The sequence below is a fragment of the Saccostrea cucullata genome, unplaced genomic scaffold, assembly GCF_032062105.1.
Source record: "Saccostrea cucullata isolate Sc308-1 unplaced genomic scaffold, CSIRO_AGI_Scuc_v1 ctg195, whole genome shotgun sequence".
Classification (NCBI taxonomy): domain Eukaryota; kingdom Metazoa; phylum Mollusca; class Bivalvia; order Ostreida; family Ostreidae; genus Saccostrea; species Saccostrea cuccullata.
In genome coordinates, this window is record NW_026927071.1 from 1 (window position 1) to 26,166 (window position 26,166).

Below are 26,166 nucleotides of genomic sequence, written 5' to 3' on the forward strand. Positions count from 1 at the left end.
CAAAGATGTTTCCTATATATTTCTTTGTAAAACTTTGATTCCCCATTGTGGCCCCGCCCAACCCCCGGGGGTCATGATTTGTATAATTTAAAATCTACACTACCCCAGGATGCTTCAATTTAAGTTTCAGCTTTTCTGGCACAGTGGTTCTTGAGAAGAAGATTTTCAAAGATGTTTCCTATATATTTCTATGTAAAACTTTGATTTCCCATTGTGGCCCCGCCCAATCCCCGGGGGTCATGATTTGAACAATTTAGAATCTGCACTACCCCAGGATGCTTCCATATAAGTTTCAGCTTTTCAGGCACAGTGGTTCTTGAGAAGAAGATTTTCAAAGATGTTTCCTATATATTTCTATGTAAAACTTTGATTTCCCATTGTGGACCCGACCAATCCCCGGGGGTCATGATTTGAACAATTTAGAATCTACACTATACCAGGATGCTTCCACATAAGTTTCAGCTTTTCTGGCACAGTGGGTCTTGAGAAGAAGATTTTCAAAGATTTTTCCTATATATTTCTATGTAAAACTTTGATTCCCCATTGTTGCCCCGCCCAATACCCGGGGGTTATGATTTGAACAATTTAGAATTTACACTATCCCAGGATGCTTCCACATAAGTTTCAGCTTTTCTGGCCCAGTGGTTCTTGATAAGAAGATTTTCAAAGATTTTTCCTATATATTTCTATGTAAAACTTTGATTCCCCATTGTGGCCCCGCCAAATCCCTGGGGGTCTTGATTTGAACAATTTAGAATTTACACTACCCCAGGATGCTTCCACATAAGTTTCAGCTTTTCTGGCCCAGTGGTTCTTGAGAAGAAGATTTTTTAATGACCCCACCCTATTTTTGTCTTTTCTTGATTATCTCCCCTTGCGAGGGGATATGTCCCTTCATTTTAACAATTTAAATTCCCTTTCACCCAAGGATGCATTGTACAAAGTTTGGTCAAAATTGGCCCAGTGGTTCTTGAGAAGAAGTCGAAAATGTGAAAAGTTTACGGACGGACAGACGGACGGACAGACGGACAGACGGACGGACGGACGGACGGACGGACGGCGGACACAATGTGATCAGAAAAGCTCACTTGAGCCTTCGGCTCAGGTGAGCTAAAAATGTTGAATTGAAAAAAATACTACACATTATTCCTCATAATATTCTATATATATACATGTACAGCTATGTATGACAACTATATTTCTTTTGTGTTCTCTCATACATGAAGCCTCCGTCTAACAGTACTTTCAGTACTTTGATTATTGTAAAGTTTAAATCCAAAAGTAGTCCCATGACCAATCATGGATTTGCTATTTTTTTGAAAATTATTTTTAAAGAATTTTCCTATATATATCTTGAAAAACTTTGGTTGGCCATTTTGGCCCCGCCCTACCCCTGGGGGTCATGATTTGAATCTACACTACTTGAGCATGCTTCCATATAAATATGATGAATTATGGCTCTGTCATTCTTGAGAAGATGTTTAAAGAATTTTCCTATATATTTCTATGTAAAACTTTGGTTGGCCATTTTGGCCCCGCCCTACCCCCCGGGGTCATGATTTGAACAAACTTGAATCTACACTACCTGAGGATGTTTCCCCATAAGTTTCATCTTTCCTGGCACAGTGGTTCTTGAGAAGAAGATTTTTAAAATATGCCACCAAATTTTCATTAATTCCCAATTATCTCCCCTTGAATGAGGGCGTGGCCCTTCATTTGAACAAACTTGAATCCCCTTCACCCAAGGATACTTTGTGGCAAGTTTGGTTGAAATTGGCCCAGCGGTTCTTGAGAAGAAGTCGAAAATGTGAAAAGTTTACAGACAGACAGCTGGACAGACAGACGGACGCCGGACAAAATGTGATCAGAAAAGCTCACTTGAGCTTTCAGATCAAGTGAGCTAATAATCAATAAAACAGTCTATAATCCCTAACTTACTGTACACAATATGGCGTATTCAAAATTTACCGTAATCACTGGGTATGGGTTTGTTGCGGTAATCATAAATTAGCGCTACACATGTCCACTCAGTATATTGTATATATAAATGATTTCTTAGCGGTAATCATGAATTAGAGCATTGTTGTCAGTGCCAAAGCCGCTAAAATATAAAGCCTGCTTTACAGTATTTTGTCCAGTTTATGAACTTTTTAGAGACTCAAAAGTTTGCATTTTAAAGATTTGAATGTAATTTAAAAAGCACATGTTACCTTGTTTTGTTTTTAACTACAGTAATAATTATTCACTCAACTGTTGGCATTTTTCAGGTGATCGACTTCGGAGAGTGTGACATTTTCAAGAAGATTTTGATGAATTTTGAGAACAACCAATTTTCATAATTTCTTCAGTATGGATCCAAGAGTTTTTCCACAATGAACCGTCTGATTATAAGACAGAACACTCTACCAGTACGCCATATTGTAGGATTGACAGATTACAAAAATACATGTACATATATATGTACAAGATAGTACCCAAAAATAAATACCGGGTAAATGAAATCTAATGGGGTTTTTTTTTCATTTATTATGACACAATGAATAATAATATCAACATTGATGTTATTGCATATTTTAATATACAAGGGAACTGACATTAGAAATTGTTACTAATTATTTGTTGATGAAATTTGAATTCAAAAAATGCAGTTTAAATCTCTCGGGTCATGTAACTATGTCAGTATGTGCAAAAACAGCTCAGATTTATGGGCAATTGAGATTTTTTTTATTCACCATGCTTTTAAAGGAAGTTCAACGTCTACCAGCTTAAAATAGCACTGTAAAATTTACATTTCTTACTAACACGTTTAATAAATGTCCCATGTTTTCTTATCAGGAGAATGTAGATATTTCAAGTCTTTTTTAACATGAAAATAATGGATTTCACTGAGATAGATTGGCCTGTTGTTTACTCTGAGTCTCCTTGGCAGCAGTGGTCATGTGATCTGGCCTTCTGATTCAGCGTAGACTGGAATGCGGCAGAAGTGTCTATTTTAAGAACTTCACGAAGGGCCATAGTAGCATAACAGGATTGTGGAAGAGACATTTCAATTTTCAATGCATTTGAAATACCATCTGTTAAAAACAATTTTATATAAAGATTTAAACAAAAGGAAATGGTACATAAGTGGCAAGTGTGATAAACGCATCACTCATTACTACTCATGTTATCATGAAGAACAACATAACTTGATTTCCCTGAGCTTATTTTATACAACAAGGAAGTTTGGTAGTGTTTTTTAAAAATATTTTAGCCAAAATATGTACATTGTTACATGCCAAAATTTTGGATACTTTTATACAATGTACTTTCATTTTGATGGTCTTAATTTAAGCCTGTATAAGAAGGTGAAAATAGACTATGATAGTGTAACTCTATGCTAATGTAACTTTCTGTCCATGTAACTTACCTGGTTCTGAAACAGGCTCAGGTTTTTGTTTAATGAGGTCAAGGTCACTCAAGGTCAGCTCCTTGGTGACATCTGTGTATTTGTACATTTTCCATTTTAAATCACTTGGAACTAACAGTAGTCTTCTGTAGGCACCTGGTAATGCATACTGCCTGTAAAATAAGGAAATATCATTTTGCCCACTGAATATTTTATTTATGCCTTTTTAACATAAATATTTAACTTGCTGTTGATTTTATTCCATATCTACATGTATATTTCTTACTTATTTGGGTGTTTAAGTCCTTCCAATGTCAGCCCATCTGCTTCCAAGAAATCGGTATACCATTTACCCACTGCAAATAAAAATAAAATAGACCTCTCAAACCATTTGATACTACCTTAAATACATTGTAAAATTCATTGTATTATGTCTTACCTTCATTATCTGGGTACTTGATGTCAAACCCTGGTAAGGGTAATAAAACATCCTGTATGGTGTACTGAGATAAATTGTCCTTGGTCACTAGGGTTGGGGTTACCCTAGAACTGGTGTTACCTCCTACAATATGGTGAAAATACTTGAAAATTTACATCAAAGTAACAAATACTACACTCAGAAGTTAAAAATAATTTTTTTTTTACAAAATCTTCATAATATTTCATATTAATGTATATTAATTCCTATAAAATCCTAAAACCCTAAAGAAAGTATTATTTGGCAAAATTGTTAACCTACCATTAGTAGAGGATTCTTGGTTTTCCTCTTTGAAGGCCACATCCTTTAAGTCACCCCTGAAAACTAGGTCACCAACTATTGGCAACATGCCAAACTCCTTCAGACGACGTGAAGCAATATGGTTCCATATATAACTTTGATAACCATGAAGATACAGCATACGAGTATTTCTGTGAACCTAAAATGAAGATCTTTTAATATTATTTTAAATACAAATAATTGTATCAAATTCATTGTCTAAAGTAAGTTTGAACTTTAATTCAGAACAGAGTAAAAAAAACTTCTCTTAATATTTAAGAGTGTTCAATCTTTTTAATCCTAAATATTTACCAATTGGAAGGCATTGGCATGATTATTTTCTCTGAACTGTGTTCAATGTTTTTAATCCTAAATCCTGAATATGTACCATGTGAATTGCATTGGCATGGTTACGTACCATTTGGAAGGCATTGGCATAGTTATTTTCTTCTGAATACGTACCATTTGGAAGGCATTGGCGTAGTTATTTTCTCCGAATTTGATGAGGCCCTCTAAGAGTGATCTCTCTATTGCGTATCTCCGTGGTAAAGTTTTCAGCATCTGTACACAGTTCTTATCCTTCCACCAATTCTTTCTACACTCCGAGATAAACTCTCTCTCTGCGTAAAAGATAAAACACAATCAAAACCCAAGATAAATGTATGAGTTATTAACACTGATTCCTGTATTATAGACCTGAAATTTTACATCTGAACTCATTATAAACATGTTTTCTCTCACTAGACAAGACCAAGAGTAAATTACCAGATACCAGATATAAAGGTTAAAAACATGAAGGTAAAATAATTTTGACAAATTCCTGGTATATGAGATATCAGTCTTGAAGATGCTGAATGTCAACTTTAATAGGTACATGTAGGATAAGCTTAGGTGTAACATACCCCCTGATCTGGGCTGCAATATGAGTTCTCCTGCTTCTTTGTAATTGCCTTTCAGTAACTCTCTGAAATGAAAATAAAGTTTTTCAAAAGAATATTTCCCCCTAAAACTTTCTTTACACGGTTTGACATTGGGGCAGTATCAACAGAGACAGTCTAGTAAATGTGTGGTGCAGTCAAGTAAAATGTAAGGGAACTAGATTGACTGATCAGATGGAAAAATAAATGTAAACCCCATATCAGTCTCTCAAATAAATATTATAGAACCTTTTAAAGATGTTTTCTTATTTGTTGATTGTAAACACCCAGCCACCATTACCTGCAGAAAAATTTCCCAGCATATTACATTTGCTATTTTTACAGCCACAGCTTTAATAGAAAATTCTATTATATGCTGCTAGTACATGTACTAGCGTTGTTCAGTGTACAAGTAATGATGTAGTAGAGGTGCAAATTAAATCAGTCTATAAGTCATACCAAGATATTCTCAGAGAATAAAAACAAATACCCTATGCATTTGACATTCTGTTGTATATCGAAAATATCTGCATCCTTTGAAAAAAATTGTCATAGTAGTTTGTCTCAAGTTGTATGTATCCAGTTTAACTGAACTCATTTTGAAATGATGAACCATTTATTTTCTTTGAAAATAAGCAGTACTATTTTTCTAATGAAAAAAAGGTCAGCTTACATATTTGGTCCAATTAAGACTTTATACATCCTTGGAAAATGTATTAAATAACATAAAAAAAACAATCAAACTCAAAAATGAGGAATTCTTTACAGCAGATGACTTACTATCCCACCCTGTAGTAGGACTGGGACGATATATCGAGACATCGATATATTGTGATATATGTGAGGAGGATACACATATCGATACATTTGAAAAAATATCGAAATATTGCCAAAAAAAATCTGACTTCTGTTTTTCTTTGTTTATTTAACATTTGGGGTTTAATATATAAAATAAATAAGTTAAATATAAATATTATGGAATTCCATATACGACAGCCAACTGCTTACAACCAACTGCTAACTGCTTACTGCTGACTGTCAGCTGCTTACTGCCAACTGCCACACATATTTGAATAAATTTTCATATTTATTTTGATATATGTATGTGTATTTTCAAAAAACCCTGTAGGTGGCTATGGGGACACCCGGGTAGAAAAAAAACCAATTCAGAAATTTCTTGACAAGAAAAAAAGTAAACTCAGTTAAATTCTTAAATGTGAAAAATTATTTTTGGCAAGGGGGGGGGGGGGGGGGGTCTCAAGCTTTACCTTTACAAATTTCAAAGGGATGGTCCCCCCCCCCTCTAAGCATATAAAACATAAAACTATTTTTGTAAAAACAAAGATATATAAATCTTTGAGAAAAATGTTCAAAGGTTCAAAATTAAGGTAGGATTCTTCTCTGGTTTCTTACTAGATGAAACATTCAAAGTATATTTGCTTATATGTCTTATATATTGAGGTGTAAGGAATTTAAAAGACCATATTTTTCTTTCCTCATCACAATTGTACAACTTTAAATAGAAATGGTAAACTGTGTTTGAAAACTAGCAGGGACTATATTTTTTGCGGAATGGTGGCGTATGAAAATATCTTCTTTTCTGCCTCTCAAAATTATAATAAAACAATGAATTTAGTTATAATTTTTACTCAATCGAAGACTTGGAGAAATTTTCAAAAGTAATTTAAATTAATAATGAGGGACTAAACTTTCAAAATATATCAAATAAATATGATTTTCAAACAAACTAGAACTTTATTAGCTTTTAAACGCTTCCTATCAAAGTGCAGATTTGAGCCAAAAATCCATAAAAAGTATTTTTTCTCTCTTAGCAAACGATGAATACTTTTCGTTTTTGTATCATTTTGTACATTTATAAGACTACTTTATTATATGTGAAAATAAGAAAAAGTTAAATATAGGAAGCATATAAAAATAACTAATATATCCTAAAAAATTAAGAAAAACAGAGAAAATTCGGATTAGCCAATATCCAGTTATGTAAATTTGGTAATATCATGCTATAGACCTGATATAGTAATATGTTTTTTATGCAAAAAGAACAATCATTTAACTTTTGAAATAGAAGTGGTTATCACATGATTGGCAACAGTTATTTTGTATTCTTTAAAATGTCAAGGAAAAAGATAATGACCTTGACCTGACCTTGCCTCAAATATAAAACGGTCAAATTTAATTTTACTGATACTATCACTCACTAATATTGTCTTCTTGATTCTGTGAAAATTTCATTAATTTTTAATTATTAGAAATATGAGAAGAATCCTACCTTAACGGGAAATTGAAATTTATTTTTAAAATAACACCCCTGTGAATCTTATCAACAACAAATCCTTTTTTCAGTTTTTATCCTTTCCAAAGATTTTGTTGTCTCATGTAGGGGGGGGGGGGTTAAAACAGGAAAATGGTCATTTTATAAGATAACGAATAAAAAATAATATACTTCATCGATCTCATATGTTGAATTTTACATTAATAAAAACATACGTTGAGATTAAGGAGTCATTTATCCATTTTCATTAGTATTTGAAGATCTGATGATATGTTCAGTCTGATTTCAATTGATAAAATCTACCCCTTATTAAAGGAGTTATACATAAGAGCAATTACTTTTTTATCAATGGTTTCAGAATGAGTACTTAAAACTGACCTTGGAACACCCCCCCCCCCCCCGAAAATGCGGATCTGTATTAAGTTAATTTGTATGAAAATCATAGATATGAAGATATGGAACATAACCAACCCACACCGCCAAAATAATTTTTCATGTTTACGAAAGGAGTTTACGCTATTTGTCAAGAAATTTCTGAGTTCGATTGATTTTGACTGGGGTGGATCCCTCCTGGAAAAAAATCCTGGATCCATGTTTTTTTTTAATTTTGATTTTTTTTTTTTTTTTTGAAAATTCACATAAATATTAACGAAACTATGAAAATTTATTCAAATATGTGTAGCAGTTGGCAGTAAGCATCTGGCAGTTGGCAGTAAGCAGTCAGCAGTTGGCAGTAAGCAGTTGGCTGTCGTATATGGCATTCCATAAAATATAAATATGAAATAAATAATAATTAACACCACTTGAGTAAAATATTTTTGTTTTACAATGCATAAACAACTATTTTGAATAAATAATTCTCATTTGCAAAGAAATAATTTGTTTATTTCAATGCAAAAAAAGATTTTATAGGCAATTAAACATATCGTGATACATATCGTATCGGGGCTCAAATATCGTGATACGTATCGATATAGAAAAAGTTGTATCGTCCCAGCCCTACCCTGTAGGTGGGTATGGTAGTGGTACTTACTTTCCCACCCTGTAGGTGGGTATGGTGGTGGTGCCGAATCTCTGCATCCCAAAGTAATTAATGAATCCGTTAGTCTTTAAGGATTCCAGGGCAGTCTGTACGGTCTCCTCACTCCCTGACACACTCCTGGTAAAAAAATACCATGTGGATTATATATATTACCAACCTAAGTAACTCAAACTCCAAAGATTCCGTATAAAGAAAGGGTCAAGAGAGGGAAGTGAAAATTGTAAAAGAAACTGTAAAAGGGAACTTGTAATAACAGAGTGACTATCATTCAGTTCAAAATACGGTATTTAACTGTATATACATGTATTCAATTTCTCAAGATAAGAAAAAAACATGTATACTAAGCAATTTAAAGTGATTACCTGAGTACAATAGTGAACCTGTTGCCCCCTAGTTGACCTAATTTCAGAGGCTGGTCCACATATCTGAAGTTGCCGAGAGCCATCTTATGAAAGCTACGATTTCCGCCCACTAGCTTCTCAGCCCTCACCCTGAATATAAAATAAACATCATATTAACGACACGGGTAAAAAATCTTAAAGTATACTTTTTTGGATATAAATCTTGTATCTAAAAATAATTTAAATAAATTTTCATTCATTCAACAATTTCACCTACTTCTAAACAAGAAGTGTTTCAAACTACAATAACGATATACATGTAAATTTTTCCTGTAGTGAATGCATTAGATCTGTCAAAATGTGTTTTTTTTTTTAAAAAGAAAACTCAATTAAAAATTCTTAGAGTGAAATGTTCTTCATATACGTGTAAAACAATGTGGTTCATAAAGATTCATAGGATATATCTGCAAAACTAGGGCAACATTTATTTTTAAAATTAGTAACATCAAACCATGTTATCTCAAACTAGATGGACCAAAGAAAAAATTTCAAGATATCTGATAATTCAAATCATTATAGTTGAAAATATTGAAAAGATGGGATGTTCAACTCACATTTCCTCCTAAATGTTACTCAAGAAATTGGTTTTCAGGATAAAGATATATAAGTGCATGTATTTAACATTACCTGTATGCAGTCATTTCTTGTGATGTAATTGCTCTCTTGTCCTTGGTACCCGCGAACTGGAACATGTTCTTATTAATGCTGCAAATATGTGTCTAAGTGTGTACCCAGTAAACCACAATTCTAATGATGCATTACTTACAAGTAAAATTTAAAATGAAAGCATAATATTCAAGTAAGAGGTAATTACATGTATGCACAAAGCTTATAAGCTGTGAACATCGCATGATAACATTACAGCAGCTTTCATTTTCAATTTGTAGATTTTAAAACTACTCCTATTCAAAAAATTGGTAGAAATTCAATGGATAACCATATATTAGAGTATACCTTTCATAACCAGATAACAATTTCTGTACTATTTAGCAGTCTAGAAAAAATTATGTTACCAATAATCACCACAAATTCAAAAGATTATGCACCAAATTAGGCTTACTGAAAGAGCTTAGTCATCTTGTTGATAGCTTCCATCGTATCCATGTTTTCTTTATACAGGACAAATCGGCAGTAGTTTCCACACCCAGGGGGCCAGGGGTTTTGCATATAATTCTGGCGAAAATATTGGCCTGAAACGAAACAGGATCAATAAGTTAAGTGTGCTGCTTTTAAAGGAAAACACTTTTCTTAATTTTCTTTTTGTGATTTTATAAATTAACACATGGTAAACATAAAATATACTATTTTCAAAGAATTATTTATGTTTCAAATTTCTATGAAAGTTTTAAATAAAAGTTGATTAAGTATCAAAAGATGAAACTACAAAAAGTACCTTTCTACACCCTTTCAAAAATATTAAGTCATTTATAGATAAGAAAATTATGAGCAAATTAAATTTTTAGTCTTAGTTGTAAGTTCTTTTGTAAAATGGTCTTCTGTTATTACCATCAATTGTTGCCTCAAAAACCCAAACAAACCACAATCTTTGCTTCCTTAGAAAACCCTGCTTATCATATTTAACTTGTGAAATTTTAAACCTGAGAAAATAAACTTCATGAATATCTTCTAGGACAATTAATAAATTACTGTAGATTCCTAAATATATATGTGGAATTAATAATCCCATATTTTTGCGAGAAGCACCACACACAAAATAAAATTACTCACCTTTACTTTTATGGTGCTGAAATCTATGTTAAATCTCCCCAACGTATTATCCATTAACATCATGCGGATCATTTGGGAATTATTTTTAAAACCGCAACCATATCAAAATTTAAAATAAGGAAAAATTTTCCCATAGTGTTTTTATCATTTATTAGAGCCCATTGAAATAGTATATTAAATATTTTTATTGTCTTAAGCAAAGAATTAGCAATAAATACGGGTGACAGAAATATAATTTACATTGAATTACCGGCATACAAAGATTGGCTTCTAACAGAAAATTGTCTGAAAGATAAAGGGATTTACACTGTGTACACAAAGGTGTAACACCTGTGTTCAGTTGGTTTAAATGCCTGCGGGGCATGAAAACCCCGTGAGGTTATGTATTAGTGTTACACATCATTAAACAAACAAAGCCGTGAAATTCATGTTGACAGTCAAATTGTGAATGTACTCTCAATTAAATTTATAAATTAAGCTTATTAGAGTGTTAATATGATTTCAATTCTTTACTGTTGCTGATATGTACATTCAATGGTATAAATCTGGAGAAGAAAAATAAAAACATCGAAGTAATTGTCTTCGGTAAATAAAGTAAATAACAGGAATGTGTCTAAGTTGTTCTGAAATCAGAATTTTTCTTTAGTTCTTATTATAGCTGTAAAATAATAATGTATTTACGTGTTATTTATGCCTTTGATTTAACAACGGTGTTTATCGCATTGAACAGGCAAGTTGGGTAGAAACACAATTCAAAGAAGTTTTAACTACTTTTTTAAAAAAAAAACTTTATTTAAATTTGTACTCATTAAAATACCTGTTTAATTTCTTTACGTTTATGTCCATAACCCCAATACGTTGTGTTAAGCATCTTTAGAAAACGGGAAACAAAGCCTCATCCTATATAGTAAGTATTTGATTTTTCAAAAATTGAAAATGAGACCTATATACCCCATCGACCTATAACCCAAAATTACGGTACTGGCAAAAAATAAGGAATTTACGTAAAGAGAACCTGTACTCACCAGAGCCCCCTCTATTCGATCCTTTAGCTGTGATTTGTATAAATCTTACATCGTCTTCAAATAAAGTATCTGACTGAAGTTTTTTGTAGTTCTTTTTCACAATCTGGTGTATTTTGACTCTCAGTTCTTTATCCTCTGGGGCCTAAAACATTTCAAAATTGGTTAATATAACCATCAATGTTGTGTTCATTCTGCCAGTATTTGACATTAATTAGCTAAAATTCAATGTAAATTCGATGTAAACATAATTAGCCCCTTCACGGTAACTACGGTACTACACTTTTGCAGGGCAAAATAATAACATTTGTTCAAGTGTTTGTTGACAGATAATTAAATGACGTATCTTTAACAATTACTTTTACGTCATATTGCCCTGCAAAAGTGCAGTACCTCAGCTACCTTGAAATGGTCTATATGACTACCTAATAAAAATTTTGATTTCAATTTCTTTATTCACATCATTTTGTTGGTATAAAGTCAAAAATAAAGATTTTTATCGTCCAAATGATTTTTTGCAAAAATTAGTGCAAAATTCAAATTTGTTTATTTTCAGTTATTACACAATGCTTATAGGTCAACACTTTATGATGTTTATAAATTTAAAACCCCCTACAGTGTGTATCTGAATTCAACTTCTTACACAGATATCAACTGTCCTCTCATGTATTGGGTTTGCATTGAAGTCATCCAGAATCTCTTTCTGTTCAGGGGAAAGAACTCCCTCTAAATCTTCCTCTGTGTCCTTAAAAAAGAAATGTCAGGTTAGATGGAATTCAAACAGCTTACCTGAATGAAGTTTGAAATACATGTATAAAAAAAATTTGAAAGGTCGAAAAAGCCAAGCATCACACAGAAATCTTCCATGCAATATGAACATGATGATTATGAATTACACAATGTACCTTAATTTGATATTTGCATATGTTTCTATATACTGTTTTCTTGACAAAGGACCATGCATATTGCATCAGTATTTTATAGGCATAAAATATTTATACTCGACCATTAAATTGGTCAACCAATACCACTATCATGTACTGCTTCAGATATTGTATGTACACAAACACTACAGTTTCCCAAAGCTTCAAACAATCACAAAAGAAAGTATACAACATCTGACACTCTGTAAATCATTGGGTTTTTTTGTCTCTCCCTAATTGTGGTATAATTTCTTTTGTAATTTTCTGTAGTTCTGTGTTTTTTCTCCAGACTTGTCAGCATACACAATGACACATTTTTGTGAAATCGGTAAAATCATTTATTTATTAGGTCTATCTTGTGTCACAACTTCTTTTTTTTCACCACTTGAGTACAGTAAAATGTGTTAAAAAGACTTACAGAGCATTCAAAAAATTTCAAATTCTGTAAAACAAAAACAGTGGAGCCATTTTATTTCAAGGGAGAGGAGAGGGTTTCCCCATGTATTAGCAAGACTGGCATAGAGACTTGACTTGAAGTTAGATTTTTTTCACCTTTAATTAAAAATAATTGCATAATCAAATGATTTACACTTAAAATATAAAATTCAATGCAAATGAATTTGTAGGTTAATGTTTCCTTCATAACTCTGTAAAAATTTTAAAATATCATTAACTTTTTAAGGGAGGTATTTTCATAATGTTTGACACTGTATACGAAATTTCCAATTATTTTCAATGCGTTTGAGTAGACCTGTAATTTTCTGGTAATTTAGATTATTCCTGACACTCCCTACCATCCCTCGATCTCCTCCTCTGAATTAAAATGATTCCAGAGTACTTAAATATTTTGACTGCCTTGTAAGTTGTAAGAAGTCATGACACGACCTTGACCTTGCTGTGACATTGTGTACACTGACAGACATACATACAGTCTCTATCAGGGATTGGTCCACCTCTATGTTGGTCAGTTTCACTATCTTTCCTTCCTCATCTATTTCATTCACTATGAAGTCTGAATACCTAAATGTTGGTACATAATTATTACATTCCATTACTTTTTTTAAGACCTTGCTTAAAATGTGTTTCTTTTCCATTGATTATACATGTATGTACTTTGTAAAATATACTTAAACTTTAAAAAAATAAACAGACAATTTAACATAAAATCATTAAATTTAAAAGTATTTTCTCATATTTATCCCTCAAAATTTAGAAATAAATAAGTCTTTTTACTCTTTGTAAAAGTTCCTGGATGAAAATCCTTTCTCAAAAGTCAATTCAAAGAAGAATATTTATGATTGATTACAAAGTGGGCAAGAAGAGAATAATTTTAATATATTCTAATGAATTCATTAAAAAAAAATTACTTACCAATGCTAAAAAAATTTTTAATTTTTTTTTTTTGAATATAAAGGCATTTATGTCAAGTATTAAACTTCATAAAAATAACTTGCAAGTTTTGAGAACAATTTCAACTAAACATTAAAGTAACAACAACCTTTGTTTGATGATGGCATTAAATCCAGGAGATGAACTGATGTATTCTGTGATGCCCACATCCCCCTCTCTAAAGAAAACTCCTTCTGGTTCCCCCTCCTGGCTCCCCTCCTTCTCTGTACCCTCCTCTGGTTCCCCCGCTGTCTCCCCTTCTAATGAGGGGTCGTCTGTCTGACTCATCTCGGCCTGAGCTTCCGAGACCTCCATACACATTTCATTTGGATCCTCATTTGGGGCTCCAGAAGGGGGAGGGCCCGACCTTCCTCTGCCTCTTCCTCTCCAGTGACCCCTTCCCGAACCCCTTCCCCTACCTCTGCGAGGCATTCTACTTTTTTGTTAGCTGTGTCTGTAAAAGACATTCACAATGACAAATTTCACAGTCAAACATATCATCATAAATTATTTTTTTTAAAAAAAGATTTGTTGAAGCTGACATTGGAATTTTTCATCCTCAAAAACATTGTATTGACTCATATCCTGTATTGTATTTTTGACCTATTTTTCCCAATCTGCTTCCCGTGCAGATACAGCAGAGTTCAACATTATTTCGGCTGCTACACTTGGAAAAATTCTTACAAGTGCAACTGTAGCAAATGTAACCAAATTAATTCAACAGATTTTTCTCCATGGTTTAGTCGGATCAAGTGGAGTTGACGGATATGTAGTTCCATATTACGGCGGATATTCTTTCATATAGTTGTGATTTGGTTATATTTTACTGCTAGAAATTAAAACAGGTCGACAGGTCGGCAGGTAAACATTTGCTAATATACAGGTCGGCAGGTCCGTCACAAGTCGGCAGGTAGACAGGTCGGCAGGTAGAGAAGTCGACAGGTCGGCAGGTAAACATTTGCTAATATACAGGTCGGCAGGTCCGTCACATGTCGGCAGGTAGACAGGTCGGCAGTTCAACAGCTAAGCAGTTTCTGGTTAGTCCTCGCACATTATTCGACAGATTAGGGTTAGTCTAGCATCCACCTGAGAGATTAGGGTTAGTCCTTGCACTAGTATTCGACTGATTAGGGTTAGTCTCGCATCCATCCGAGAGATTAGGGTTAGTCCTCACACATTATTCTACTGATTAGGGTTAGTCTTGCATCCATCCGAGAGATTAGGGTTAATCCTCGCACATTATTCTACTGATTAGGTTAGTCTCGCATCCATCCGAGAGATAAAGGTTAGTCCTCACACATTATTCTACTGATTAGGGTTAGTCTTGCATCCATCCGAGAGATTAGGGTTAATCCTCGAACATTATTCTACTGATTAGGTTAGTCTCGCATCCATCCGAGAGATAAGGGTTAGTCCTCACACATTACTCTACTGATTAGGGTTAGTTTCGCATCAATCCGAGAGATTAGGGTTAGTTTTCGCATATTATTCTACTCTCCACTTGAGCCCTGATGGCCGACCTGTCTACCAGTCGATCCGCATACCTGCTGACCTGTCTACCTGCCGACCCGTCTACCTAACGACCTATCTACCTGAGTAAATGAGAATTAAAATTGTGAGTTAAAAGCGACCTGTGGTTGCCACCTTTTGCTAGAGAGAAAGGTCTTAAAAATTCAGATTACCAATGACTGAATGATAAGCACTAGGCCTACAGGTATTTTATTCACTGTTTTGGTATTAGATTCCCTAACAATTAAAAAAAATTAGGTACCATGCTCCAAATGTTTGTAAATCCCCATAATCGTATCCATTTTGCAGCACTACATGACTTATTTACTTCCAAAAACGATCGTTTGCTTTTAATCCGAATTTCCTCCACTCCTTCGTTTATGGTAAATACAATGTAACGTTGGATATTCCATTAAATTATTTACTATCACTTAATCAACTGGAGTAAAAAAGTTATGTAATTTTCCACAAAATATATTCCCAGTGTATTTAATGATTTAATTTTAAATATATAAGGATGAGTTTTCTGTATCTGTTCAGATTTCATCTTTAATAAAACCGCCTAAATGCTTCCAAGAGGTAAATTATTATTTTTTTTTTATAGATTATTTGTATAAATCTTATATGAATTACTATAAGGAGAGAAAATGCTAGTAAAAGTTCAATATTACAATTTGATAGTAAAAATAAATCTGCTGGTATTTGCTATTTGTAGTGGTCAAAAAGTTTTATCCCTGCAGTACTGTTGTCAGTGTAGAAAAAAAATATTTCTACTATGAGTAAGTCGATGATGATGATTCCTTTCAGTTCATCTAATTATTCTGTGTTTATTTGATTTTTCTTGTTGTAAGAGTTTAACTTATGACTGGTAAAAATTTCCCAATTTTTATAAAAACATCGCTTTTTTCCCAATTTCAATGGCCCCGGCCCCAGTACCAAAAATGGGTGTGAGAGCCCTGAGTTGGCTAGTTGATGGAATAAGATTTTTTTTTTCTTATCACTTGGTCTGAAACTATAAGTTTACTGGTCAACTCATTACTTTCACTGTCCCACTGGCCAAAAGCAGTATAGGGGTGGTCTAATTTTAAAAAGACAAATAATTCGTTACGGGCCTTTGTGGTATGAGCCAAAGGCAAAGGAATTTCAGATTGACATGCTGTTGTACACGATTAAACCACTTTACTATTTATTTCCTTTGCATCGATTGTGTAGCACTGTACAGTGCTGTAGGAAAAAAACAATTAAACATTAATGGTCAACAGAAAATTCGTAGAATAATTTGCTTACGGTAGATCTACCAGATCCTGAGCTGAAACTGTTTCAAGCTGTGTATATCGTGAGGTGAAAGGGGCACCAATTTTTTGCTGGTTCTCTGAGTAACAGGAAGACTTCACGGCTTTAACCCTTATAATGCTAACACGCTAATATTTGAAGAAAAATTAATGAAAACAATTCAGTAAAGAAAATTTCTAACAAAAAGGAGAACATTTTCAGGTAGTATTAAAAACAATCTAACTATTTTATATATTGAAATAAATTAAACACAATTTCTTGCAGTTGTCAGGATGGCCGAGCGGTCTAAGGCGCCAGACTCAAGGGTAATAACTCTTCCTTCACATAACATGAAGGCGAGTGTTCTGGTCCACGAATGTGGGCGTGGGTTCGAATCCCACTTCTGACACACCTTTTTTTTTCTCACTCACTTTTCTCACTTAACGAGGCCCAATCTAGTTGGATATTACGAAAACGGAATGATAAAAAATTTTGATTCTTGGAAATAAATTTGTATGTATTATGCTAAGAAAAATTAGAATGAAATTTTGTAATACCTTGCCTTTATTGTAGTCAAATGGGGGCACTATCAAGATATGGACCATTTTTCGTGATTTTATACACAATTACATACTAAAACTCCTCAATAAACAATGGAATTGACAAATTAAATGATGAAATGTTTTGATTTTCAAATATATCACGCAATTCACATCCCTCTTTTAAAAAATGAAAAGAAAATCGGAGGTAGCCTTTATTGCAGTGAAAAGGGGGCATATAAAAACACAAAAATAGGACTTATTTCATCTAACTATATGCTAGTATTTTATAAGTTGCAATAGGTTAACTTTACATTAATCAACAAACGATTGTAATACTGTATAAGTTTCTAAAAATTAAATCATTCTTACATTATGGCATAATTTTCTCTTTATGCTCAATAAAAAATGGTGAGTATAAACACTTGATCAATGTTCAAGGAGAAAGACCATAAAATCGTGTACTTTTGGTTGCAGTTGGATTTTTTTCTAACTCACAAATTGAAATAAAACAAGATAAGATTAATGAATCTGTTCCAATAAATTGATACCTCAAAATAAATTATGTTTCAAAGTTGTTTATAAATTAAGTAATAAAAAAGCCTTAATGTGCCAGCTTTCAACCACAGGGGCCGGTAACATACTGTTTTTGATTTTACGTAATCACTATATATATATACAAAAACTTTTTGTATACATATAGTGATTACGTAAAATCAAATACAGTATGTTACAGGCCCCTGTGCTTTCAACAAGCAGTTTTTAGAGCAAGATCAGCGAAATATTTTAGCGCAATTTGACGTCATTTTAATTGTGACGTTATTGTATTCAATTGTGACGGCAGTCCAGGGTACTGTGACGTGCCTGAGTCGACACTGCGTTAAAACGTATGCGCAGATCAACTAGATCGGGCCTCGTTAATAAACTACCTGAAGAGGTCTAGAGTGAAGGGCAAGGTGAATATTGTACTTACAAACATATTGATTGAAAAGCAGAAATAAAAATGTTTTATTAAATAATATAAATTTATTAATTAAATGGTCCATGTCTGGTCATCTTACTTGTTTACAATTGCTGGATCCTGGTAAAACGCAATGGAAGGAAGTTAGAATAAAATGAACATTTTTGAATCTTTTAAATCTATTTCAGTTTGCAATAAAAAAAAATTCAGGCAAACAAGATCAAAATTCAAAAAGGAGGGTGGAGGGGGAAAATTTGAAACTTTTAATATCTTGAAAAAATCTTTGGCTATATTATCCCCCTCTAAAAATAAGAATTCTTCACACAGGGTTTTTTGGGGTCCATTAATGGGTGGGGGGGCCTTTCAATGAACATTTTTATATTACATCATTGTTTGTATGTTGCTAACCATCTACTTGCCGGTGGAGAGATGCAAATTTTGTCTTTACTCAGCACTTAGGGCCATTGAGCAGCGAGGAATCTTTTTCATGCCAGCAACAACTGCGATATAGGACCTTGGTTTATACAGCCTCATTCAAACCGGTCTTCAGGTCCCACAGTGGGATTCGAACCCGTGACACACGGATCAACTCCTTTCTTCATGACTCTAGAGCAGACAATCTCACCACTGTGCCACACGACTTTATATTAAATAAAAAGTGAGTGACCTAAACATACTCTGAGCTGACATAAAAATAAGTTGTCTCTGCTCCGAGTCATAGTGTTTTTTCTACATTGTTGGATCTCAGCCACCCAAATGATGACAATCAGAGAGCTAGTAATGATTCAAACATACTATAAATTGATTTATAGAAAGATTAAAAAAAAGTTTAAATTATGTGTAGTGATTTGGACATGATACCTGTATTGAAGGTTTTTTGACCTTGATTTTTGATCCAGGAAATCGATTCAGATCACTGGACATCCTCTAGTATATACCTTATATATATTTTTTCGTGTGTTGGAAATTTTATGAAAAAAGGGTAGATTTGTACATTTTTTATTTTGCGTAAGTTATTTTTTACGATTGAATATTTTTTTTCTTAAAATGGTAATGCATGGTCACATTATAGCTGATATTATGTTTTATGCGTTTTATATTTTGTGAATTTAAAATGGTCGCAGAAAAAGCGAAAAATAGATCATCCCGAAAATAACCGGATATGTACTTTCTGGACAAACAAAATCGGATGGACAGCTGGACAGAATATCACTGTAGGGCACCCCAAGCAGGGCACTAATTATAAAATAGAGAAATTGAAATGATTTTGGCTGAGATTTTATTCATCATGGACAATAGAAAGTAACAGATGTGATATAAAGATATATTCCATCATTGAAAACTGTGTATTACACAAAAATGTGAGAACAAATTACAAATAACCCCATGCTATTTTAATATGTTGTCCAAACTCTCTGAATGATCAACACATTCTTCCATATTCCTTTCCCTCCCATACCGATATAATAAATAACAGGATAAGAACAAAGTATTTTATACTATTTACAGTACAGAAAACAAAAAACGAAAGAGCAAATCCTCCGTATCACGATCTGGAATTCCACTGCTACAGTTTGATTATTCTTGACATAAAGTGAATTCTTATCACTGCTCGTCTCTTTCACCTTCTGTAACAGGATATCAGTAATCGTCATTTCATTTAAATTCTTTTATATAAAGACAATAAAAGTCTTCATCAACTTCTGCCAATTTCAGCATAACACTTATATCACATCAATAGAACTCTTGCAGCATTTTGTTGCACTAGATTTAACATCGCCTGTCAAAACCTCACACCAACACATCACAACACCTCTCAGACCTCTGTTACACTGATTTCAACGTCTTAAATGATTCAGAAACTTGATTTTTTTAACTAAATGAATGTATGACAAAATTACGCAACACATGGTAATATATAAAGCCCAGAAAGCACCTCCTTTCTTATGTCATAAAGCATGTTCATTGAGAGCACAAACTTTAACCTGGCTTACAGTACACTCAGTATATTTTGACCACATATTTTGTAACACAAGTCACACATTAGGTAACATGTAAGAATCCATGCATGATTTTCTTGCATATTAAGTCCTCTCTAGCAGTACTACTCCTTAGACAGTTTATGCCAGTCTGGGACAGTTTATGCCAGTCCGAATCCCTCAGAGCATTCATTGATTGCCAGGAGCAACATTCTCTTCAGTTTGTCGTAGGTTTCATAAGCTGGTAAGTCTAACTGGTTAAAGCTGAAACAAAATTTATATCATTTTTTAGTTCAAGTACATGAAATCAGGGAAATTAAAATAAAAAAGAAATCTTCAATTGAATAAGACCAAAGTTCAAGTTTTCTCATTCAAGCACAGAATATCAATACTTGCTACAGTAATTCAGTATATACACTGTACATGTAACAAAAAAATTCACAATTTCAACATTTTTTTGTTAAAGGTTAATACATGTATCTTTGATTAAATTCATTTCTTAAAACAATTTCAATATATTTTTTCAAGGAAAGTTCAGCCTAAAATATGACATACAGGCATGTACAATAAAAATTCAGCTGTATTTAACATTCCAAAAAGAGGAGATTACATGACAACACACATTCCTATCCATTTCATTAACATGTTTGAGGGCAATCAAAAGCATATTACTGGTCAATGTATCTTACCATGTGTGAGCTACTGGCAGTCGGTCAGTAGACCTGTCGTCTCGGTGGATCTGGAATTTCTGGAAGCCGTTCATTCCCTCCAGGTAAGCGAATCCCTGCAGGGGCACCTTGGAGGTTCCCGTCACAAACTGTAGGAACTGGGCTCTGTCCTTCTGATCAAACGATCGCAGAGCACGCCAGAACCACTGAACCTACAACAGGCAAGTTTTAAAGTTAAAAAAATAAAATCTTTCGTACTATTCTAATATATATGTATAAAATTTCAGGAGGGTTGTTTTTTAAGGGTGCCCTTTAGCATTTTTTTTCCGGCAGGAATAGGATTAAAATATTTATTACAGAGATAATTTGTGAATTCTGAGTATAATTTTTATGAAGCAACCACAATACTATGCAGTAAATACTCCTACCACTGTATATATCTTGACAAGACTTGTTAATTTAAGAGTTACAGAATGAATAAATCTTAGCTTTGAATAATCAAAAATCAAGTACCATCTAAATTTCTCTCAATCATCAAAAGCACATTTTATTTCCTCCTTCCTTTAAATCAATTTCCAAAATAAGAGTGAGAAAAAGAAAACCTGTGACTATGTACGTACCTGTAGTGAAGTAGCCTGGTACTTGTGATACTCGGTATTGGCTTTCAGATCGTCGATGTCTACAGTGGGTAATCCCGAGATCAGCAGCTCTAGCTCCTGCTCGTTGAAGATTGAGATAAGGCGCTTGGGGATAATGTCGTAGAAGCCCTCCATGAAGGCGTTCAGCTGCTGTCTAATGGCCCCCGTCATTTTCATCTGACACACTAACTTTACATACTCCTTCTTGTTATCCTCATTAACAGAGATGTTGCGTCCTCCGGGTTTCAGGTCCCGACTTTCCGTGACTCCGAACTCCATAATCTGCATCAAAATAAATGCATTATAAGTCAATGATCTCAACAATTAACATTTCAGTTTTACATATACACATTATTTACAGAAACATTTATGCAATTTTCTATGAGCTAGCCTTCTACACTAATCTACAGTAACATCGCGGGAGGACTACCCTTGATATAATGTACATACATGTATATGTTAAGACAACAAAGAATAGAAGGACAGAGTGTTATTTCAAATTACCTCTGTACTAAACGTGAGATCGTATCCGAGATCTGCCACATCATTTTCCATCAGGAAAACTAATCCCTGGTAAAATGAGTAGTCCTCACTCTCCATGTCTGTGTATCTGTAAGTATCATAAAGGTCAACATTATTCTTTGATCACATTTTTAAGAAACTAAATACTTTGAAATCCAAGGAGTATTAACATTTTGCAATGTTCAGCATGTAAATATACTGTATGCTTTATATCATGCTTTTATCGACTTTATCAGAGGCAATCATCATGTGCTTATCAATATTTAATAGTTGTCAGCAGTCCCCAGTTTACTCTAATTTATATCTGCCTATCCATGTAGCTTCCAATACCATCTATGTCAGATATTCTCCTACATTTGAGACTTACTTGACAGCCTGTCCAATGATATGTTTGTAGAAGGATCTGGTGAAGTAGCAATCCAAGAGCTTATTATCATACACAGCCTTGGCGATGATGCGCCCCACAAACTTGTAATAGCTGAGGTGGTTGCTGTTACAGTGGGAGGAGGGGTTGATGGCGTAGGTGACCCTGTCTCCAGGTGAGGTCCGGAACAGGGCGTACATAGGATTAAAGATTTCCCGGGAAATAATGATGTACCATTCCCTCAGTAAGCCTCCAGCATCCTGCCCTTCCTCACCTGAAGATTAATGATGGTTTCAAGTCAAATCTATCAACCATTTTTTATTATGTACATGTATTTATTAACATTTGCAAATAAAGTGCCACGCCACAGCATGATACGCCCGTCAAAAAATTACACAATTATCTTTAACAGTTTAGAGTGCAAGAAAATCATGTCAACCTTGATTCTAAGATTTCCATGATTTTTCCATTTTTAAAAAAAATATTTCTTTATCCATCCCCTGTGCTGTAGGCATAATTATAACAAATATTACATAACTGATAGATTTCTATACTGTTTGTGTTAGACTTTGTCAAATGCGGCCATCATAATAAACAATACAAATTAGTCTTAACAACTTAATCTATGCCAAATAAATTTTAACAGAGAGGCTGGCCATCAAATGACATATGCTATAAATTGACCAGCAGTTCTTCTGTCTAATCCCCAAAGGATAAGATAAATGCATCATATAGCCTTCCTACATTGAACTCATTAATTAATCATTTCAGTTTTACATATACACATTACTACAGAAATATTAATATGCAATTTTTATCCTAAAACACTTTTAAAACATATAAAATACTCCATGATTTCTTTTTAGATATAATGCCAGACAGGTTTTATATTTAATTCATATGGACAAGTAGGCATGGACAACCCCACCCCTTAAAATTAGTTTTTAATTAATTAATATTATATAATATCAGATTATTAGTTTAATATGCAATATCAAATAAGTTTTAATTACTTTTCATCAAATTCATTTTAAAACTTAGGCTAAACAAGAGCTATTTTTAATCTAACAGCTATGCTGCTGTCCATTTGCCCAATACTCAAGGGATATAGATAACACCAATGCTCTTTGATAACATCCTCACACTAAACTATTAATTTCTCTCTAATTTGACATGCAACTTTCTGCTATCAAAATTATACTGTATGCTTTATATCATGGGACAAACTGAATTCCTCTCATTAACATTGACATTTGTTAAAGATTGCTTAAAGTATATGATGAAAAAAATAAGTTTTTACTTGATTTAATACTTTTCCATGTAGCTTCCAATACTATTTTTTACATTTCTAGGATTATGAAATTTAAAATTTAAAAAACTTAGTTTTTTAAAAAAATTCACTAAAATTAAAGGTCAAGGTGACCTTGAAATAGGTCATACACACCTTGGCGATGTATACTTTTGCCAAGTTTGATAGCTCTAGGTCTAATAGTTTTCTGTTACAGTGGGACAGGATTTTTCCATATTTGGCCATAGCATCTTTGGTAAAGGTCCGACCTACTTTTTGTGCGCGACACACCGTCTACCCAAGAAGTATCAGTTGACAAAGTTTGATAATCCTAGGCCTAATAGTATTGAAGTTATGAGCCGGACATATTAATGATGGTTTCACGGAGTCAACGGACGGACGGACGGACATTTTCTATTATGTACATGTATTCATTAACACTTGCAAAAAACGATCTTCAGTTTTAATGGGAACCTACCTTCAAATACAATGTAGAATCGGTGTTTCCATTCATCAGCGGTGCGCCTGAAGAGCTCTCTAAATGAGTCCTCAAACACGTGTTCTCTCTTGACGTGAACGGCCAGATCTTCTCTTCTCATCCCCTCGTCCATTCTCTCCAACTCCTGCCTGAAGTAACGACGCTTCACATCAAAGTCCAAAATACGTGTGTGATCCACCAAAACTGAGAACGGACCATCAGAGAGAGGCGTAGTGGACTGCCGCAGAATCTGGTTCAGGACTGTTCTGTGTGTCTCTATACATAAAACAAATAAAAATTCTAATTTAAAACTTTTCTTTTAAATTAAGGGGTTAACTTCTATTTATGATGTATTCAGGATTTCAATATGAATCTGTAAAAACAAGTTCCCAATCATAAATTGACCTAAAGATAATGTTAAAAGTTATAACTATTATCTGCCCATGGCCTTTTAGATTGTCTCACCAGCAAATCTAAGGAACTTTTGCGTATCTGGTGGAAGCGTTGTTAAGGAGGACACTGATGTTATTGACCCATCCCTCTGGACCGGGGCGGGAGTCTCACTGCCTGGGGCCGCTGGAGAGGCCGGGGCCAGGTCCATGTTAAGGTGAGCTAACTGGTCCTCTCTTCTCTGTGACCTCTGCTCCTGGGATTTCCCATCCTTTTCTCCTGTAAGTAATCACTCTCTTTATACATTGTGTAATGTTACCATCAAATTACATAACATTTAATTCAGAGAATAGTCTGCATTTGTCAGTTCAGTACTTCTTAGAGGGTTGTATTAATATCATCCATGATCATTAATGTGAAGATCATCACTACTGACAGCAGGCACTGTTATAATACACTATACATGTCTATCTACAATATTTGATTAATCTAAATACACTTACTCATTAATTTATTATGTTGGTAATGACTGAAATTTAGATTTTAGTTGACGTCATTTTTCTTTGGGGGGGGGGGGAGGGCAATGATGATTAACTTTTCATCTATCATATATCGTAAAACACCTTGAACTCATGGTGTCTTCTCCTGTGCTAATTTTAGTTCACAATATTGTAATCATGATTTAAACTAAGACTTGTCCATTTTAAAAGTACCTTACCAGCATGTACAATGAAGAAGGCCTCGACAGCGGGCTGTAGAATAAGGACCGCGTGATGATCTGGGGTCCTGGCAAGCTCCGTCAGACACTCCCCCAGGGTGTTCCACAACTCGTCCAGACCCAGCTGTTCACTCAGGGACTGCTGGGGAGGGGTCACATCCTCTGCCTTTTCCTGGGGGGTCGTAGAGGGGCCTGCAAAAACAAGACGTAGGCAATTACATTTTTGCTTTAACTTGCCACAAAAACAGATCTGACCAGAAACTACCGTCTTACTATATGATATATATGTACTTTAATAATTACTGTTTGTTAATTCTAATCCATACCTGGTTGATCCACATCCATTGGTGAGTCTGGATTTCCCTCTGCAGGGGGTGTTGGATTCTCAGCCCCTCCCTGCTGCCCCTCCTGTGGCCCCTCACTAGTCTGTTCTGTGGCTCCACTCCTCCCAGCACCCTCCTATAAATAACCAATGAGAAAACAAACAAGATAGAGACTTTGACATACCCAATAAAGTATTGGGAATAAATAACCCCCCCTCAATACAATAAATTTTTCCGTCCTGTATGTACCTGTTGCTGCCTGGCCTGGTTCTGTTGTTCCGATCGCCGCCCCACCATCTCCATGATGGCTTCTGCCTCCGCCTCTAACGCTGCCATGGCTTCTGTGATGCTACTCAAGTCTCGCTCTGAATGATACAATAAAAATCATTAGACTTCCAAGTACATGACTGAAAGCAAAAATTCAGCATATAATATGCTCTTTGTGAATGTAAAATCACTAGTGTTGTAAAATCGGACAAATTTTACTATCGATTATCAAATTGAATCGGAAGAACACAATCGATTATATAATCGATAATTTGAACTATTAAAAAAGGTTGAATTTATTCATTCAGCACGTAGAATTCCATGACATTTGACCGCGAACTTCAACTTATCTTTATTGGCATACGACATTTTACACTATTTACAAATAAC

At 34.1% G+C, this 26,166-nt stretch overlaps 2 protein-coding genes and 2 non-coding genes across 8 annotated transcripts in view; 1 reads left to right on the forward strand and 3 right to left on the reverse strand.

Annotated features, from left to right (window-relative positions):
* Positions 1-2,531: 2,531 nt before the first annotated feature.
* On the reverse strand, positions 2,532-16,688 carry LOC134273380 (pseudouridylate synthase 7 homolog). Its single transcript, XM_062755574.1, has 16 exons — positions 16,668-16,688; positions 13,970-14,314; positions 13,401-13,491; positions 12,192-12,293; positions 11,552-11,693; positions 9,859-9,988; positions 9,426-9,503; positions 8,760-8,888; positions 8,389-8,514; positions 5,048-5,109; positions 4,608-4,765; positions 4,128-4,305; positions 3,828-3,950; positions 3,675-3,744; positions 3,410-3,561; positions 2,532-3,074 (listed from the first exon to the last, which is right to left on the reverse strand). Exons 2-16 carry the CDS (start codon positions 14,290-14,292, stop codon positions 2,908-2,910), a joined length of 2,031 nt encoding a protein of 676 aa, XP_062611558.1. The 5' UTR covers positions 14,293-14,314; positions 16,668-16,688; the 3' UTR covers positions 2,532-2,907.
* A 240-nt stretch (positions 16,689-16,928) lies between these two features.
* Positions 16,929-17,050, forward strand: Trnal-caa (transfer RNA leucine (anticodon CAA)). The gene is made up of 2 exons: positions 16,929-16,966; positions 17,005-17,050. It is a non-coding gene; the product is annotated as a tRNA-Leu (tRNA).
* A 2,353-nt stretch (positions 17,051-19,403) lies between these two features.
* Positions 19,404-26,166, reverse strand: part of LOC134273382 (E3 ubiquitin-protein ligase HUWE1-like) — a 78,353-nt gene continuing 71,590 nt past the window's right edge. For all 5 annotated transcript variants that reach the window (XM_062755579.1, XM_062755577.1, XM_062755576.1 and 2 more), the window contains exons 71-80: positions 25,759-25,874; positions 25,513-25,645; positions 25,187-25,378; positions 24,544-24,747; positions 24,079-24,354; positions 22,316-22,586; positions 21,931-22,036; positions 21,409-21,708; positions 20,810-21,000; positions 19,404-20,384 (exon numbers count right to left, since the gene is read on the reverse strand). In XM_062755579.1, the coding sequence (XP_062611563.1) occupies positions 20,282-20,384; positions 20,810-21,000; positions 21,409-21,708; positions 21,931-22,036; positions 22,316-22,586; positions 24,079-24,354; positions 24,544-24,747; positions 25,187-25,378; positions 25,513-25,645; positions 25,759-25,874 (1,892 nt within the window). In that variant the 3' untranslated portion in view covers positions 19,404-20,281. The remainder of the gene's footprint in view (positions 20,385-20,809; positions 21,001-21,408; positions 21,709-21,930; positions 22,037-22,315; positions 22,587-24,078; positions 24,355-24,543; positions 24,748-25,186; positions 25,379-25,512; positions 25,646-25,758; positions 25,875-26,166) is intronic.
* On the reverse strand, positions 24,833-24,900 carry LOC134273393 (small nucleolar RNA SNORD61). The gene has a single exon (XR_009993391.1). It is a non-coding gene; the product is annotated as a small nucleolar RNA SNORD61 (small nucleolar RNA).

Bases quoted from the DNA above. Each gene is read 5' to 3' on its own strand.
- LOC134273380 (XM_062755574.1), bottom strand. From the start codon at position 14,292: ATGCCTCGCAGAGGTAGGGGAAGGGGTTCGGGAAGGGGTCACTGGAGA. The intron at 12,294-13,400 runs GTATGTATGTCT...TTCTTTTTTAAG, and splicing joins ACCAATCCCTGATAGAGACT to GACACAGAGGAAGATTTAGA. The intron at 4,766-5,047 runs GTATGTTACACC...TCTTTTACGCAG, and splicing joins ATTGCAGCCCAGATCAGGGG to AGAGAGAGTTTATCTCGGAG.